The sequence below is a fragment of the Gopherus flavomarginatus genome, chromosome 8 (genome assembly GCF_025201925.1).
Source record: "Gopherus flavomarginatus isolate rGopFla2 chromosome 8, rGopFla2.mat.asm, whole genome shotgun sequence".
Taxonomy (NCBI): Eukaryota; Metazoa; Chordata; order Testudines; family Testudinidae; genus Gopherus; species Gopherus flavomarginatus.
In genome coordinates this window covers 19,906,784-19,926,382 of record NC_066624.1, presented here as the reverse complement: position 1 = coordinate 19,926,382, position 19,599 = coordinate 19,906,784, and the positions used below count along the sequence as shown (strand labels likewise).

The window sequence follows — 19,599 nt, the reverse complement described above, 5'->3', positions numbered from 1 at the left end:
ATTGCTCTGTTGAGATATCTTTTAAACTGAGGCCATGTCTACATCTAAAATTTTGCAGCGCTGGTTGTTACAGCTGTATTAGTACAGCTGTATAGGGCCAGCGCTGCAGAGTGGCCACACTTACAGCAACCAGCGCTGCAAGTGGTGTTAGATGTGGCCACACTGCAGCGCTGTTGGGCGGCTTCAAGGGGTTTCGGGGAACGCGAGAGCAAACCGGGGAAGGAGACCAGCTTCGCCGCGGTTTGCTCTCGCGTTCCGCGAACCACCCTGCAAACCGCAGGGAAGGAGACCTGCTTGCTCGGGTTCGGGGAACGCGAGAGCAAACCGGGAAAGGAGACCAGCTTCGCCGCGGTTTGCTCTCGCGTTCCGCGAACCACCCTGCAAACCGCAGGGAAGGAGACCTGCTTGCTCGGGTTCGGGGAACGCGAGAGCAAACCGGGAAAGGAGACCAGCTTCGCCGCGGTTTGCTCTCGCGTTCCGCGAACCACCGTGCAAACCGCAGGGAAGGAGACCTGCTTGTTCGGGGAACGCGAGAGCAAACCGCGGCGAAGCTGGTCTCCTTCCCCGGTTTGCTCTCGCGTTCCCCGAACCGCCGAGCAAGCAGGTCTCCTTCCCTGCGGTTTGCAGGGTGGTTCACGGAACGCGAGAGCAAACCGCGGCGAAGCTGGTCTCCTTCTCCGGTTTGCTCTCGCGTTCCCCGAACCGCCGAGCAAGCAGGTCTCCTTCCCTGCGGTTTGCAGGGTGGTTCACGGAACGCGAGAGCAAACCGCGGCGAAGCTGGTCTCCTTCCCCGGTTTGCTCTCGCGTTCCCGGAACCACCCTGCAAACTGCAGGGACGGAGACCTGCTTGCTCGGGGTTCGGGGAACGCGAGAGCAAGCCGGGGAAGGAGACCAGCTTGATTACCAGAGGCTTCCTCAGGTATGCTGGGATACCTGCTTATTCCACGGAGGTCAAGAAAAGCGCTGGTAAGTGTCTATACTTGATTACCAGCGCTGGATCACCAGCGCTGGATCCTCTACACCCGAGACAAAACGGGAGTACGGCCAGCGCTGCAAACAGGGAGTTGCAGCGCTGGTGGTGCCCTGCAGATGTGTACACCTCCTAAGTTGCAGCGCTGTAACTCCCTCACCAGCGCTGCAACTTTCTGATGTAGACAAGCCCTGAGAAGCAGGATTTATGGAATTCTCCCTCAAATGACTTTGCATTTTAACAGGAAGATACAATCCTCCTTTGCCCACTTGACACCAAAGAAGTTAGTTGGGTGGAAGGACAGTATCATATTACATGATAAAAGCGTTTTTGTGCTTTCATAAAAAAGGTTATTTTGGGCAACTTTGTAAAAAGTGAATAAACGATGATATTGATACGAGTGGTACTAAGGATCCTTGAACTTAAGTTGTGCAATATTGGGAAAAGAGGCTGGAAATTACTATAGTTATCTGCTATCTTAAAGCCTGGGTTTAAAAGATCTCTTGCTGCATATTTTTGGCAGCTGTTTTCAATATATCCCTCTCAAGTTAAGTCACTTGTTAAGAATTTGACATTAGGTGTTAGTTCTTAGCCACCATCTTGCATGTAGTGCACCACACAACACAGGCTTGTTCCATAGTTAGATATTGTTCATGTGTATTGAAATTGCTGATGACACCCTAAGTAGTTAACTTGCAGACCTGAGATCATTTCTTTGGGCGTGGATGTGTGCGGTAATAAGACGGAGACAGAAGCATTTATGTCTGCATTCCTTCACTGCATCTGTTGACTTTATTTTTTGCAACATTCCAGGAAATCATGTTAAATTATACACCTCAGTGACTAATTTTGGTATTTTTTGCTTGCTTTATTTTGTTTTGATATAATTGTCTGCTCTTAAAATGCGTAAGTATGTTCCACTTCCTTTGCATGATTCACTCCCTCTTCAGAGAACCTAGTTTAGTAGTAGATTTAACATCTCTGTTTGAGAGAGTCAAGAACAAACCTAGGAATTCGTTTACGTATAGGGGGATTTTTATATAGATGTAGAAGTTTGATCTGATTTTTGTCTCCCTCTGGTTTCAAAGATATTAAAATATTATTTTAAATTGCTGTAGTGCTTTTCATCCTAAAGGGAGGGCAAAGGAGGATGCTAAAGAACAGGATTTGGAAGGTAGATCTGGGCTCTGCAATATACTTCTGCAAGACTTGTGGCAACTGTTCCTCATTTTTACCATGTAAATATTGGGACAATTCATACTTGCCTCACAGGGATGTTATGATGCCTAACTTATTGATGGTTGTAAAGTGCTTTGAGATCTTCTGATGGAAGGTACTATATTTATTATTGATGTATATATGCATGGTGGTATTGAAAGGCAGCCGTCAGGCATCTTCAGCAGTGCAGCTTTCATTCCTACCAAAAAGGAAACCAATGGATTTAAAGAATTAGGGAGTTTTTATCACTGTTTCTCTTGGAGGCATAAATAAGACAGAGCATGATTTGTCAACAGTTGTTCTCAAGGCAGAAAACTGTAATGACTAAGAAGTGCCTGGAGTTGGACGTTGGGCAGTAGGATTTGTTAATCTCATAGGAAATGAAATCCTTAAGTTTGGGAAAAGTGGGCAGTAGGTGAAGGGTTGGGGAGCATGAAATATTGACCAAATTTTGTAACTCCTGGTGTCCTCCTAACTGCTGGTTAAAAAGTTCTCTCTTTTTCAGAATTTTTTGAGGAGTGAAGAGAGCATTAAGTGATCCCAATTACTGAAGGGACTGAAACCATTTCTGAGTGGAGATTTTGGACTTGCAGGCGGAAGGCCAGGTGTCCCCTCATGTATCAGAACTGCTCCTCCTGACTGAGGAAATCAAAGTGACAGAAATAAGGTACATGCCATAATAGATATGATTTCAAAGAAGTGAAATTCCAGTGCATGGTTCAGTATCTGAATTCCCAGATTATTGAAAAGGCTTTATGGAATAGAGTGTGTTCTAATTTTTTCTCTGGCAGACTCTGGAGAAGAGCCTTCTCTCTTGACAGTACATCATAGGCGGTAGTTTGTGGCTGATGTATCTACACTGTAAGCTGTCATGACAGAATAGAGAAGGCTGGATGGACGTGTAGTTAAGACTCATAATGAAGAAGACTTCAGAAGAATTAGGAGATCTAGATTCTATCCCTGGCTCTGCCACAGTCTGTCACTTGGGTCAAACTATTTTTGCTCACACTTTCAAAAACGACTCTGAATTTTGGGTCATTTTGCATTGCATGCCCAATAAGGGACGTGTTGGGCCTGGTTTTCAAAAATGCTGAATACTTGCAACTCTAATGGGCAATTCAATGGCTTAGTCCCCTGTCTGACCACTTTAGCTCACTGACCATCGAGCCCTTACTTAGGGCTTGTCTACATCGATGCATCAGCGGTCAATTTAGTGGGTCTAGTGAAGACTTGCTAAATCTACTGCTGATCGCTCCCCCTTCCACTCCTGTACTCCACCTAATCAAGAAGAGTAAGGGGAGTTGACGGGAGAGTCTCCTGTCAATCTCGTATAGTGTGGACCCCGCGGTAAGTAGATCTAAGCGACTTCAATTTGAGTTACGCTATTCACATGACTCAAATTGCGTAGCTTAGATTGACTTTTCGCTTTAGTGTAGACAAGACCTTAGTTATGTACTCAACAGTAATCTGTGAACTTCGAAAATGACCGTTCACAATGTTTTTCCTTTCAAACTCAAACTCGAACTCAGAGTCTGGATTTTGTGGGTCTCAATCTGATGATTCCTCCTCCTCTCCAGTGCGCCCTCCCTCCCTTTGTAGTTGTGTGGTTGCAACTGATGTCATTTAGATGTCTAAATAGTTTACTATGCCTGGATGTCAGAAAATTAGATATCTAAATGACATCACTTAAACCAGTATATAGTACTGAGTGAAAAAGGGAGACTGGGCTTTAAAAATCTGCCCCCAAAATTACAGCTACTCTAAAAAATGACCATTTAGTCAAGTGTTCATTAGTTTACTTTAAATGACCCAAGTGATGAGGATTCTCCTTTTTCACTCTAAGCATATAACTTATTTGGTGTATCTCTTGTTTTCTTCTTAAACTTAACAGATTACATGCTGAGTTCCATATTCTAGTCTTGGTCCTTGTTTATGTGGCAAAAATGGGAACTGTAATTCACCGTTGGCAGGGATGGGTACAGTGTAGACAGGGCTCAGTCATTTTTACCACCGTGTTGTGAATTATAGGTCTCCTTTTTGCCAGTGATCAGCCTTCCCGTCCATAGCCCTGCCACCTGCAGTCAATGTAGTCTTCGCCACCATTTTATGCTGATCCTTCCAGTGTCAGACAATCTTAATGACCCTCATTGTAATCCTTTATATCTAACTTATATTTTTCCTCAGTTTTGAGCCAGTGGTCCTAAACGGTCCCTTCTGTGGCCAGTGAAGAGTTGCTAACCTTATCTCCTCTCCTTAGGTCAACAGCAGCTTTTGCATTCCACCCCAAAGGCACCACAGTTTGAGATGAGGAATTCAGAAGAGCAAACAGCTACGACAGTTTTACAGCGTCTGCTGCAGGAGCAGCTCCGATACGGAAACCCAAATGACAACCGCAACCTCCTTGCCTTACATCAACAAGCCACAGGAAATGCACCCCCTTTCAACAGCAGTGGGAGTCCAGGGTCTCAGAACGAAGGGCTGAGCACCCAGGACCATCAGCTTGTGACTCATGCTGCCCGCCAGGAGCCCCAGGGCCAGGAGATTCAAGTGGACAATAGCATCATGGAGAAGCAGCTCTCTCCAAGACTTCAGAACAGTGAAGACCTCCCAACGTACGAAGAAGCCAAAGTCCAGTCACAGTATTTCAGGGGCCAGCCGCATGCTAGCGTTGGGGCAGCGTTTTATGTGACGGGGGTAACCAATCAAAAGATGAGGACTGAAGGGCGGCCTACAGTTCAGCGAGTGAACCCTGGGAAAGTCCATCAGGATGAAGGACTTAAGGACCTCAAGCAGGGACATGTTCGCTCTCTTAGTGAGAGGCTGATGCAGCTGTCGTTGGCCACTAGTGGTGTGAAGGCTCACGCACCCGTCACGAGTGCTCCACTTTCCCCCCAGCAGCCAAATGACCTTTACAAAAACTCCAGTTCCAATGATTTCTATAAAAACTCAGTGCCCACGCCTCCCCAGGCTAATATAAAAGTGATAGAGCACCGGGGCCCTCCGCCAGAGTACCCTTACAAAAACATGTCCACCCCACCCATGAACTGCAAACCTCAGGACCCTGGACATTTCTATGGTGATCATCGCATGAGCCAGCAGAATAGATCTGATGGGCCTATGATGAGATATCAGCATCCTCCTGAGTATGGGTCAGTCAGGTAAGCAGCCCCTTAACTGCTTAGTCACCTTCCTGACTTGGTGGTTTTTATCTTTGTAGAAAGCAAAGAAGGGGCAAAACTCAGCCTCCCGTTGCTGGTTGTGTTTGAACGAAAATCCCGTCTCTGTTTTGTTAGGCTATAGCTATAGTATGGTAGGACTGTATCCCAGGTGTTAGGGGCCACATTCCTTGTCATAGTGGCCTAATGCTGTTTAAAATAAAGTTTGATCTTGCAGCATAGATGGGTCCATAATGAGTTTTATCCAGGTTCCTGAGCCATGCAACCACTCTGCTAAAAAGCCAAAGCTGTAGCATGATTCACTGTTGAAACATGCAGTCTCTTGCTGCAAGGCTAAGCCAGGCTTTAACTGGATCTGCCAGGAAAATAGATTATTAGGGTATAAACCACACCTAAATGTTTTTATATGAGATCATTTAGGAAAGGGGAAAGTGCACCATCCCAGACTGGTTTGTTTAGCAGCCGTTATTTTTTTCCTTGAATTAATTGAGATCCTGACCGGTTCTAGTTTGCTCCAGTTCAGGAGCTGGATCTGATCTGGGGTCAATACTGAATCCTGGGTGGGTGAATCAGATCAAGTTTATTAAACTGGAATGCAACCTGGCTCTAACCTACATTTTCTTTTGTCCTACCTAACTTTACGACCCAGCCCCGGGTGGATCAGATTTCTCTCTTAAACCAAGTGGAAACCCACTTAAAATGTTTCAAGCTAGTGGACATCAGTGTAATAATTTCTGCCTTGTTTTGTGGCTGGAAAATGCTCTAAAGCAGAAACCTGAGGTCAGTGAAGTATTACAAAAGTAGGCGGGGGAGGCTGTGTGTATTTGTATCTAAAGAGTGGGGTGGGAGAAAGAGAAGAGCCAATGTTTTTGGAATAGATTCAGAGCTCTGGAGAATCTGAATCTTATGTGGATCCTTTCCAGCCCTATTGGAAGCTATTTTCAGGCTTCATTCGCCATTGTTCATGATCCGAAATGCTTTCTGCAGCAAACGGGCCTGGTGAGAAGGCCCTTTGACCTGTCTACATAAATAATAAATAAGCCAGGAAAGGAGGAGGCTGTTTTTTTGGTTTGTTTTTTTTCCCAATGTGACTAATGACTGTAGAAGTTGGTTGCAAATGGTTCACAAAATCCATAGGCAAGGCCACAAGTTGCTATGCAAGCTGAAAAGGGCAAGAGACCTTTAACGATTATCCCTCACTGGGAATATTGTTTGTATCAGAGACTTAGACTGTTTTCTGTGTACAAAGAGAGGCGTTTGAAACCACACCAACAGCCTATTTGTCTGTATTGGCTGGAGCCTGGGTACTAGAATGGATTCAGAGAGGAGATTCAACTGGCAAGTTTTCAGATGTCGGGAAGCAACTTAAATTTGTCTTCAAAGCACTGTGAATCCACCGAGGTTATTTTTTAACCTGCAAAGATGCATAGGATAGAGGTTTCCTTTGGAAGCAACTGCTGAAATGGTGGAACAATTAGAAGACTAAACTGTTAACTCCTAATCCATAAATTACAGAGCAGCATAGCAAAACCCATCCCGCCTCCCTCCTTAAACCTACTGTCATTAAAACAGTAAACCTTCTGTGCTGCTAAAGGTGCAGCTGGGTAATGGACTGAGCATTTTAAAAGGGGGACACTTTCTGAGGGTATGGCTGCACTTGCACTTCAAAACCCTGCCGCTCGAGCGTGGTCGCAGCGCCAGCGCTTGGAGAGAGCTCTCCCAGCGCTGCACATACTCCACATCCTCTACGGGTGTAGCTTGCAGCGCTGGGAGCCGCGCTCCCAGTGCTGCGGCACTGTTTACACTGAGGCTTTACAGCGCTGTATCTTGCAGCGCTCAGGGGGGTGTTTTTTTCATACCCCTGAGCGCGAAAGTTGCAGCGCTGTAAAGCGCCAGTGTAGCCATGGCCTCAGAGTCAGGGACGGGCAATGAATGGCTTTGCAGCCTCGTCTGGAATGCTAAAAATCTTCAAAATTCTCTCTTGTCCATGCACCAGGGCTGTTTATATTTGAAAACCCAAACGAATCCTGATAAATAATTTTTTTTAACTGCACATAGAGGAAATAAAGATCTTTCTTTTCTGCTGTTGAAACCACACCCACTTCTGAGGGGTTTTCATTGTTTAGTGGAATTTGAGGATGACCTAACAACCCAGTTAAATGAAAACTGGTTGAGCAAGATAAATACTAGGGAATTCACAGCATTCTCATGATTCACTCTCTTGAGTCTGGGAAAAGAATGGTTGGTGTGGTAAGTTTAACCCACCAGCTGCAAACTGTCTGCCTCACCTGCTTCTAGGTGGTAGTAGTTTGGGAACATGTGTATGTTCATAATGACATTGGATTCATGGAATATCAGGCCAGCCAGGGATTCAGGCTGACACATCCATGTTATTACTTGGCACTTTTAGACATTTTAAAAATAATTTAATACGAGTAAGATGAATCACAGACCTGATTCTCTCCCTAGTATCTGCCTGTTGCACTTCCGTGTTCATGATGAATAATTCAAGTTCCAGCCCCATTTAGGGCCTGATCCATCAGCTTGTACGTGGAGGAATACTTCTCTTGCCCACAGTGGAACTGCACTTGTGTATGAGTGCTGCAGAATTAGGCCCATAATTAGTATTTTTTCGGCATCCTGTTTTCCCCTCTGCAGCCTGAGCTGTGTCAAGGTAGATGATGATCAGGTATGAATAGGAAGCAGAATGAAAATTCTTCAGTTAGATTTCAGCTGTCTGTTTGATCATGTGAAGACTGCTCACTTTGCTGGTTAATGTTTTCAAGTTTGGGATAGGAGGGCTGTGGGAGAAAGGGGAAGTATAACTGCTTGAGCATGAAGGGGAGAAGGAGAGTTTTTAATGAACCAGGCACCTTCTCTGGTCTTTTTATTTCTACCTGGTGACTTTGTGCATTATGTGATGTGTGCAGTGCATGCAACATTCAGGGCTTCTAATGCAGGAATCTACGTTGTTTTGCTTGGTGTTCTTATTACCATGTAGTATTTTCCAACGTCTCTGCCCTCACAGCTAAAATACCTACTTTCTGTTTTAGTGGGCAAAACCACAAACCCAAGTACGTAATCTGCACCGCTCCATGTTGTATGCTGCACAGAGATGCACCAGGGAGAGGAAAGGAAGCAGGAATTCTCTCAAGATGCAGTCTTGAAAGTGAAGAGGCCCCTTAGGAGTTGGTGTTCCCAATTTGGGAAACACTCGATTAAAATTATTGCTCTAATTTCTTCTGCAGTTGGAATTTCTGATGTCCCCATCCAGTATAGCTTGTCGTTCAGTTGTACACTGGAACAGATTTAATAGATAATATATATATTTATTTTACATAGATGGTGAGCTTTTTCTTGTGTGTTTGGATAATGTCTAGCACGTAGTGAGCAGAACTGTAAATAAAAAAAATATATTTTTAAGCTATGCATAAAACGTCAAGTTATGGATAGCCATTGTCTTTCACAGAGTGAAGTATTTGTTGAGTTGGTTAGTAACTTGCCAAGCCCATTTGCTCAAAAATAATGAGTTGGGCCTCAAATGTAATGAGATTGGCTTAAAAATCCTGAAGTCAAATACAAACAAACAAAACAAAAATCACAAAACGTTTTGGGTTCATTTTATTTGTCTTCTGGTTTCTGAGTCTCTGTGGTTCACTGAGGTCATATTCTCAAGCTCTTCTCCATACCTATGAGGGTTAGAAACATGCTATATTAAAATAAGGCGACAGTTGTAATTCTCTCATTATCAGAAGAATCCAGGAGCTGGGCCTTTGAGAAAACCACCAACTACCACACGAGAAAATTGCAGGAGTTAACAACACTAAATAACAATTTGAACTCGTATATTGAACTTTGCAATTGAGGATTTCAGGGTGTTTTAAAAAGGTGATGGTATTACCCCATTTTGCAAGTAGGGAAAGTAAAGACATTTAGAATTTGTGGCTTGCCCAAGATCAGACATCTAGCTAGTGTCAGAACAGGCAGTAGCACTAAGGAGTCCTGGTTCTCAGGTCAGTGCTGGAACCAACTAATTGTAAAAGGTGAGATGCAGTGTAGGTGAGCTCTGAGATTGTGGGCTTCTTGGCAATCTGGGAAATGTATTCTGTTTAGCAATAGCTCAGCTGTGGTTTTTCAATATCTACTTTTTTTTCCACTAGATTTTTTTTTTTAATTATTACTGTTTTCAGGAACACATGCACGAAAATGCTATCTCCCTTCACTACTTACCTGCTCTTTCTGCTTTTTCTTCACCTGCCATCAGGTGAAGAGGTGGAGAGAATAATACTCTTCCCAAACTTTACTCACCATTGCAGAGTAACAAAATCTTCCACTAAAATGATCTGTATTGAAGTAGTAAATAATGTTGACATTTAAATGATCCTTTTTAGGCTTGCAGTGTTTGTTAACAAACCATTTAGATTAATGGAGGCATTTGACCTGTGTTGGTTATTGCTTCAGGCTATCTGCTGCATACTCGGACAGAGAGTACATCAGTTCATATCTGGAAGGTTTTCTTGGAAACATAAGGGTTGGAAATGTATTTATTTAAAATATAAATTCATGCAGAAACTGATGGGATCATTGTCAGTCAACATAGTGCAGTGTTTGACATCATGGTCAGGTTATTATGGAAATGATTGACATCACGCAGAGGATTATGATGTCACTTTGGAATAAACTCCAGGAGCCAGTGAATTCTGAAGAAGCAAAAGTCTAACTTTTCATCTAACTTTCCTTGATGATTTAATAAAATAGCTCAAGATTAGCTTCATCTGCAGAATTTTTTCTGATTGGGATATTTTTTCAGAGGTTTCTGTGAGGCATTTGTGGCCATTTAAGGTGGAATGTTAGGGGCAGGTTCTCTCTTAGGGTTTATGGTTGGAGGAAAGGGTTGAGTGTCAGGAAGACTCAGGATTCCTCTCCTGGTTGAAGCATTGACCTTGAGCAAGTCTCTTGACCTTTTTGCCTCAGTCTCCACTACTGGGTTAAAAAAAAAAAGGGTATAAAGCAGTGACCTCCCAGTAGAGAAATAACCAGATGTTACATCTGAGCTGAACATTGCTGAGGAAATTAATTGCACATCTTCTCTTTCGTTCTCCAACCCCTGAAAACCACATGCTGCATCTGATCTTTCCTAGGGAAATACATTCATTGAAATAATGTTGCTAGCAAACAGTAAGGACCACAGTCATTAGAGGGTAGTAATGGTATGGACAATAACGAGACCAGTACTTAAGTGACTGTGAGTTGCCTCTCTGGCTGCGTTTGTTAGCCTGCTAGGGAACATGCAAGGTAGAGTGGGGATTTCTACCCTATGTTCCTAGTAATGAGAGACAACAGATGGAACTTGTTCCGTGTAAACAGGGGTGGCTTTGACCAGAAGGCCAGTTAAAAGTAACAACCACATGTTGGATACAGTGGCATGCATTTATGTTAAATAAGGCATAGGACATGTAACCCGAGGTAGTATATCCCATGCAGAAGCTCAGAATATATGACCTCTAAAATATCTTGGTAACAAGATGTGATTAACGCAGATGTTTCCTCTTTGGATGTGTATGAAAAATTGATGCATGAGCTTTGTACAGTACAGGAAGGCGATTCTAAGTGCTCAAACATCCTCTGACAAATATTTCATGTAACCCTTTAGCTGCCAAACCATCTAAGCACTTGCAATCATTAATTAATGTTTCACTGGATGGAATGGAAGGATGTACCTGGGGAATTCTGCAGTGCAGCAAGTGTGTTTCACCTAACATCCCTGGTACGTTCTTCAGAGAAGCCCAGTAGGTGTAATCCACTGGATGTACTTGTTACGTTCAGCAGTTCAGAGCAGCACAATAGGTGTCATTCCTCCTGGCCATACCTGATGCAGAGTTGCGAGTGCATTCCACCTGTGAATTTGAGCAGCAGCCAAAGGGTTAAGAAGTTACAGCAGCAGAACAGGAATGTTTTACAGAATGAGAAATACCAAATTTGTCCTGTACCAGGATAACTTTTAAGAAGGTATTGGACACTGTTTAGAGAACTAGACTGTTAAATAAAATGTGTCCTCAGAACTTCACCAAACTGAACTTTTTTTAAAGGAGGTGGGCATATGTGCGTGGGAAATGTATGGTGGGATGGGGAGAGAGAGAGAGATCCTCAAGTTTCCTCATCTTTTGCTCCTTCCCACAACAGTATGAGAGTGTTTTCCCTCCAGGGCTGGCCGTGGCTCCCCAAGCAGGCTGACAGTGCTGTTCCACACATCAACCAGAGGGAGTCTCTGGAGGGAAGAGCTCTGACACTCCTTCCCCTAAGGCTGAACACTCTATTAGATGAGTGAAGTGCTCAAGTGACAGCTGCCATCTTGACCAATACACCGGGATGTGAGCTGGGGACCTCCAGAGCTGCATGCATGAGCTGCTACGGCTTGAGTTAAAGTTGTTTAGACGGGTCTGTAACAGACTCTCATCCTCTGCATATCGGGTGCAGAGGTGATCTATAAAATTCCTGTTGTACTGGAACTGAGGAAGCCTCTATACCCAAATTCTGATCCCAATTGTCAAGTTGGCTATCACCTCCTTTTAACTCTCTCCACTGACAGAGTATTTCGGTGTACGTGAGCCAACTGCAGCTGGCACAGTAATAAACAAGACCGTAGCCTGTTCCTTTTAAAATCTGAATCCTGAATTGCACAAGGATATTCTTTGTTGGCAGGACCTTTGCAACAGAGCCTATGCAATTAACAGTACAGGACTGGCTCAACTGTCCTTAGTTTAATATTTTATCCATGTAAAGTTAGTAAAAGTGTAAACACATGAAATAGTTCTCCTCTTTCAACAGTGCAGATTTGATTTTTAATAAATATATTGCCAGTGTATTCTGAATTACAATAGCGCTATTCTGGAGTGCTTGACAGAGTGGATCTCAAGGTAGTGTCTTATGCCATCCCTGTACAAACGTACTCATGAGCTTAGGACAGTCGTTATGTTTGGGATTTTTTCCACACAGCTGGTTAGTGGTTTTGAAGTGCTTCTTTACATGGTTTTTCATACTTAACATATTTGCATTAAAGTCTTATGCATGGAACATCCTACCAGTAGCAGCTGTTACATGTACTCGCATTCAGCACCTTGCCGTACGGTTTGGTTGATGTGTGGTGCTCTGCAGAACTTCAGCTGAATTTGCTCTTATTGTTTTACAGGCAAAACCCTGATCTACACCTGCAGTTACAGCAGAGGCCCCCTCACCATCACAGCCCAACTTCCTCCTTAACGTCCTTGGGATCTTTGACCTTACTGCAGTCTCCACCACCATCCAGATTGTCTCCTTCGCAGCATCAGCAATCCCTGACTCCAAATCAGGGAGACCCATGCTTTCTACCGCGGACCCAGCAGCTGTTCCTGTCAAACCAGGTCCATCAGGGAGATTTCTACCGACTATGCCAGCCCGGTCTAGGCCAGCAGCACCAGCAGCAAGGAGATTCCTACACGTTAATGCCAAGAGCTCAGCAGATACCATCTCCTTATCAGCAGATGCAAGTAGATCCTTTTGCTATTGTTTCCAGGGCCCAGCAAATGGTGGAGATCCTGTCAGAGGAGAACAGATCCTTACGACAGGAGTTGGATGGGTGCTATGAGAAAGTCGCAAGGTTACAGAAGGTGGGTGTTGAATGGAACTGACCTTCTCCCTTGTCTAATATTCTCTGTAGTTAAAATGACAACAAAACAAATGTGGGCTGGATGGTTCAGGACATGGGCGGCACATGACGCTCCCCTTTGGGGAGGCTAGCGCTCTTTCCCACCTCCTCCACCTATGGTCCCGCCCACGCTCTGCCTCAGGCCCTGCCTCCTCCCCACTCACTGGTCCCTCCTCTCCTTCCCCGCCTCTGCTCGCACCCTCTCCCTGCATTCCTCCTACCAGAGCGCCACAATTCTCCCTCATTCCCCTGTATTGCCCCATCCTCCATGCAATGCACCCATTGCCCCCATGCCCATTCCATCCTGCTCCCTGCATCTCCCTCCACCTGCCTCCTGCCCCTTCACACATCCCTGTTTCCCTTTCAATCCCTGTGATGTGTTGGCTCACAGAAACCCCCTTGGGAGCAGCCACCTGATGTGCCAAGACTACCTCTGCTCCTCGTTTTCCCTGCCAGCTCAGGACTCCAGCACCCTGTCTTGCTGGGCTAGACACTCCTGTCTGCTTCAACACAGACCCAGGGTCTGAATTACTTGCCCCAAAGCTGCAGGTTTACTTGAAAATGGCTCACAGAAGTGTGCTTGTCTTTAGCACCCAGATACCCAACTCCTAATGGAGTTTAAACCCAAATAAATCCGTTTTGCCCTGTATAAAGCTTATGCATCGTAAACTCATAAATTGTTCACCCATTGTAACACTGATAGAGAGAGATACACAGTTGTTTGCTCCCCCCAGGTATTAATACATACTCTGAGTTAATTAATTAAGTAAAAAGTGATTTTATTAAATACAGAAAGTAGGATTTAATTCCAAGTAGTAAGAGACAGAACAAGGTAAGTGATCAAGCAAAATAAAATAAAATGCGCAAATCTAAGTGTAATCAAACTAAATACAGACAAGATCCTCACCAGTTCCAGAATGCTCCCTTTTACAGATTAATCTCCTTTTAGCCTGGGTCCAGCAATCACTCACACCCCCTGTACATACTGTCCTTTGTTCTAGTTTCTTTCAAGTAGAGAGAGAGAGAGTGCATGTGTGTGTGTGTGGAGTCTCCTTCTTTAGCCAGCTGAAGACAAAATGAGGGGTCTCCCAGGGGCTTAAATAGACTTTCTCTTGTCCTCCCCCTGTATAGAATTCACTCACAAAATGGAGATTCGGAATCACATGGGCAAGTCACATGCCCATGCATGACTCAGGGCCAGGGCTTGCAGGTAGCAGCCATTACCCATTTGCTACCTTGAACATGCTCAGGTAGACTTCTTATGTTGATTGGAGTCTGCCAAGCTCTTTTGTCTGCTAAGTGCTTCCTGATTGAGCGCTTAACTTGCACATTCCTTTCCCAAGAAGTGACCAACTGTTCTAATTAAGGCTGCTTAGAAATCAAGCAATTACACAGCCAGTGTTCATAACTTTGAACACACAAATGGTGCCTGCATACAATTGGGATGACCATAACCAGTAGGTCATAACCTTTACACAGGTATGTTACATGGCATATGTAGCAAAACCCTATTCTGGTTATATCATACATACCTTTATGAGCACCCCCCTCCATAAAGCCTTATGGGGTACACTGTCACAATCCCCTCTTGCCCACACCCCCGAACAGCTGCTGTGCGGATTGCTCCTGCACGAGATAAACTGGGCTGCCCGGCTTCAGAGCACACTGAGTGCAATATAAGCTCCATAAACGGAGAAGGCTCAAGAATACCACTTAGAAAAGCAGCAGCAACTTTTCCTTTAGATTCAGAGCAAGGGGGTTTGGTGGAGGAAATTAAAGGCTCCTCAGGAAAACTGATACCTTGGAGTAATCTCTTTAGCTAGAGTCTCCTCCCCTAACCCAATAAAGTCACTGTCCTAATAGATATGGGGGGTGTTGGGCCGGGTGGTAAAACTGTGAGAAAGGAACATTATTGGTTTCTTGCTTTAAATGGCACAGGAAGGGTAATTGTGCACAAATACTGCACTGCACTGTCCAAGCTGCTAGTGCTCTGATCTCATAGCAAGTAATGAGGACCACTCAGATGGTAGAGAGGCGGGCAGGCATGTGCAAGACTGCACTGACTGTGCAGAGGAGCAGCATGCACGTCTGCAGGTATAGCTGAGGCTGCGAGGCGAGGGGCATGCAAGTAACCCCATGTGTGCACAGAAGGAGCACAGTGCTCCCTTGCAGCTGCACGCTCTCCCTTCTTTGTTCCCACACATGTCACTGTCCCAGCCCTCAGCACATCGCAGGCTGGCTTCACGCACCCTGCAGAGAATGGGAGCTGACCTGGAGGCAGCTTTCCTGGCCACAAGGGAGGGAATCACAGTGAGCCCAGCTGGGAGCAGCGTGGGGCCAAACCCTCCCCCTGCAGTCAGGATAGAACCGGGAGGTGTGTGTGTGTGTGTCTTTTACCTTCCATCCAAGCAGTGTCCTCTCTGGGGCTGGGGTTGGGCCCAAGGAAGGGGTGCCCTAGCTAGGCTGAGGTCTCTGCACTGGGAGAGGCTCCTGGGGAGCAACAGGAATGTTACTGCTCAAGATTTACCTCTACCAGCTGTAGCCATGGCTCAGAGGTCCCCAGCAGGGGCAGCTCCAGGGCTCAGGGACCTGGCAAGGAGCTTGTGGTCCTGAGTCACTGCACACGACAGGGTGGGAGTGCGATTCACAATCACTTCCTGCTACTGCTGCCCAGAGGCAGGGAGTCCAGCCATTCTTCCCAACCTGCTCCTCCTGGGTCCTAGCGAGGCGTCAATCCCATTGCACTGCAGCCTCCCTGCCCTGGAACCTGCCCTTGGGGGCACCACATCCTCTGGGCAGGGGCAGCTTCATCTCCCCACATTAAGGGGCCATGATGCACAGAGGCCAGTGTACCTGTCTGAGGACAGAAAGGTGTCCAGATCCTGGGGAAGGGGTACTGTCACTGGTGTCGGGGAGGCCACTGGGGAGGAGAAGAGCAACCAGGCAACGGTGGGCAGGTGGGAGCTGCCTCTCAGCTTCATATGCACTATGCAGCTTCCGGGGCCTCCTCGGCCACCCCAGAACTGCATAGCCCGTAATAAAAACGTCCTCCTGCGGATGTGGAAACCGGCAACTGAGGGTCTTGGCCCATTAGATCCGCTGCTCATGGTTCAGGGGATTGGTTATCTGTTCTGTAGCCTTTCATCTCCATACCCAGTTTGGAACCTGCCCATATCGGTAGTGCCTAAGCATTATCGTTTGCTGGCATTTTGTTGATCTACGTGTGATGAGCTGGTGGCCTCATTTCTGCACCTACCAGACGATTGTGCCTGTTCCAGTTGCCAATAAGGGTGCAAATCTCAGAGAGGCGGGTTGCTTGAGTGATTAGCTCAGTTACTTAAAGCCAGTGCTAATAACATGGAGGCTACAGCTGGTATGATCTTCCTGTTAAATCTGGAGAAGGCTTAGGTATTATAATGGTGGGTTCTCCAGGAATACCTGAGATTACATAGACCAGAGACTAAGTCAGTCATGGGGACTGAACTACCTTTTTGCCCCTGGAAATGGTCCCACCAAAACTACCTGACAGGGCATTGTGAGAGAAGCTTGCACAGCTGCTATCCATGCTGTGTATACCCCGATCTGTGGGTAAATAAAGAAGTTTGGACCTACAGGGCTGTCAAGCCAGCTCCTCTCTGCCACTATAAATCCCCTTAAATCCCCAACATAACACAAGTCACGTGGAATTCTAGTAGCCTCACTATTGCTTGCTTTATACAGCAGGGATTGGGAAAGTACGAGAGACAGCCCTCACCATCACACTGCCACGTATGGGTTTTATAATTCTTAACAAACGTATGGGTAGTGTGCGTTTATAGTTGTGCTCGCCTGATAGACAAACAAAGATAAATTGCTTGTTGGTTACTGAATTCCCCAGCAGTTAGAACCTGCAGCTGGTCAGTCAGCTCTCCCTTTACCCTGCAGATGTAGAGAGAAGGTGAGCACTGGCTGCAGTTCAGGACTCTGCAGACGTCTTTTTGGGCCATGAACTGCACTTTGGCCCCTGAACAGCCTGCAAGGCCCTTGAAGTGTCTGGCTGTTGTAACTTTTACCTAATTCTTGTTTCTTGTACCATGTCTGAGTTCCTCTGTTTGCTGTTTCTTCTCACGGCTGCTTATTCCCATTATGACCTGCCCAGGTTGGTTTGTTCGGTTTTAGGGAGGTTCCAGTGAGGGAAGTGTTTTAGTGAAGTGTTTGACAGCTTCCTGATAACAAGGGATAAAGGAATTCTCTTTCTTCCCCTCCCCCACCCATCCAATCAACTTCTTGCCCAGGGAGGTCTGGTGAGGTCTGCTGTTTGGTGGATTGTTAATGCCAAAGTGAGATTAACATGTCCTGCCTGCTTTGGAGAACTGGAAATGCATTGGCTTCTGTCTCTGGTGAGCAGTTCCCTGCTTGGACATCAAACCAGGAGGCTGTACAGTGAGAGGGGATGGGGAAAGCCATATTTTACTGTTTAAACGACTGTAGCTTCAAGACACTGTAAATTGAAGTTAAATGACGACTGACCAAATAGTTTGGTTTCTTTTCAGAGCTATGTCTCTTAGGCTGTGGCTGCACTATGCAACTTTTAGCACAGAGGTGGGCAAACTTTTTGGCCCGAAGGCCACATCTGGGAATAGAAATTGTATGGTGGGTCATGAATGCTCACAAAATTAGGATTGGGGTGCGGGCTCTGGAGTGGGGCTAGGGATGAGGAGTTTGGAGTGTAGGAGGCTGCTCTGGGCTGGGACAGAGGGGTTTGGAGGGCAGGAGGGGAATCTGGGCTGCGGCAGGGGTGCGGGAAGGGGTGCAGGTTCTGGCTGGGGATGTGGGCTCTGGGGTGGGGCTGGGATCAAGGGAGATTTGGAGCGTTGGAGGTTGATCAGGGCTGGGGCATAGGGTTGGGACATGGGGAGAGGCTCAGGGGTGCAGGTACTGAGCGGCGCTTACCTGAAGCAGCTCCTGGAAGCAGCAGCATGTCCCTTCTCCGGCTCCTACGTGAAGGCGCAGCTAGGCAGCTGTGCATGCTGCCCCGTCCGCAGGCACCGCCCCTGCAGCTCCCATTAGAGCACATAGGAGCCAGAGCGGGGCCATGCCAAGGCTTCCAGGATCTGCGTGGTGCGGCCTCTGACCCTGCACCCCGTCTGGAGCGGGTCCGAGTCGTGTGGTGCGGTCCTAGACCCAGCACCTCAGCCAGAGCAGGGCCACCCCAGCCAGAGCGCCGGAGTGGGGCCAAGGCTCATAGTCCAGCCCCTGACCCAGCACCCGAGCCAGAGCGCCGGAGCGGGGCCAAGCCTCATGGTCCAGCCCTGACCCAGCACCCCAGCCAGAGCACCGGAGCGGGGCCAAGCCTCATGGTCCAGCCCCGACTCAGCACTCCAGCTGGAGCGCCGGAATAGGACGGCCCCGGACCCAGCGCCCTGGCCAGAGCAGGGCTGAGCTGCGTGGTCTGGCCCCCAACTCAGCATCCTGGCCGGAGTAGGGCTGAGCTGCGTGGTCTGGCCCCCGACCCAGCACCCCAGCTGGAGCAGGGCCTAGATGTATGGTCTGGCCCCCAACTCAGTGCCCCAGCCGGAGTGGGCTGGTTAAAACGGCTTGTGGGCGGATGTGGCCCGTGGGCCATAGTTTGCCCACCCCGTTTTAGCGGCACAGCTGTGCTGCTAAAAGCCACAGTGTAGCTGCTGTTTGTCGGCAGGAGAGAGCTCTCCTGTCTACAAAAAACTTCCGACCCCCATGAGTGGCAGCGACTTTGTCGGCAGGTGCTCCTGCCAACAAAGTGCTGTACATACTGGTGCGTTTCATCAGTAAAATTTTTGTCATCCGGGGTGTGATTTTTTTTTTTTATTTTTTAAACACTCCTGAACTACAAAAATTTTGCTGACAAAGTGCCACTGTAGACATGCCCTTAGCGAATAGGATACTAGACTGGGATTCAGGAGACCTGGGCTGTGTTCTCTGCTCTGCCACTGGCTTGCTGGGGGCCTTTGGGCAAGTCATGTCACTGCTCTGTGCCTCCATTTCCTCATCTGTAAAATGCGGATAAGGATACTGACCTCCATTGTAAATCTCTTGGAGATCTACTGATGAAAACACTATCTATGAGTTGGGTATTGTTGTTGTTTGTTAATTAGGTTGAAGATTTGTAAGTAGAACATACAAAATAGAAGGGTTTAGTACCTGCTGTGGATTGTTATCCCGTAAATAAATACAAATCTGCAAAGCACATCAGTAATTTACAGTTTGGTATTAATATTTTTAAATATAATTTTATTTATCCACTTTGCTTGTTCTTTGGCTTTATTTTTTTCCCATCTGCATCAAAGTCCTTCTGTGAAATAGCTTTTTGACCAAGCTCATGGTGGGTAGTTGTGCTCCTACTCCAGGCTCCAGCATCAACACCTGCAAAAGGGCGTTTCTGTCTTTTCAAGTAACTGTTTCCACGCACTGACTGTTATAATCAAGAGCAAGGGCCTGGAAGACAGGACTCCAGCTCTTTATGTCTAGCTGTGCTACTGACTCCCTGTGTGACCTGTGGTACGTCACAGCTGCTTTGTGTTGCACTTTTACCC

The 19,599-nt window shown here is 46.5% G+C and overlaps 1 protein-coding gene across 5 annotated transcripts in view; it reads left to right on the top strand.

The window, feature by feature from the left end:
* Window positions 1–19,599, top strand: part of AMOT (angiomotin) — a 93,371-nt gene that overhangs the window by 37,707 nt on the left and 36,065 nt on the right. For all 5 annotated transcript variants that reach the window (XM_050964628.1, XM_050964627.1, XM_050964629.1 and 2 more), the window contains 3 exons: window positions 2,694–2,855; window positions 4,446–5,346; window positions 12,554–13,010. In XM_050964628.1, coding sequence (XP_050820585.1) covers window positions 4,493–5,346; window positions 12,554–13,010 — 1,311 coding nt within the window. In that variant the 5' untranslated portion in view covers window positions 2,694–2,855; window positions 4,446–4,492. The remainder of the gene's footprint in view (window positions 1–2,693; window positions 2,856–4,445; window positions 5,347–12,553; window positions 13,011–19,599) is intronic.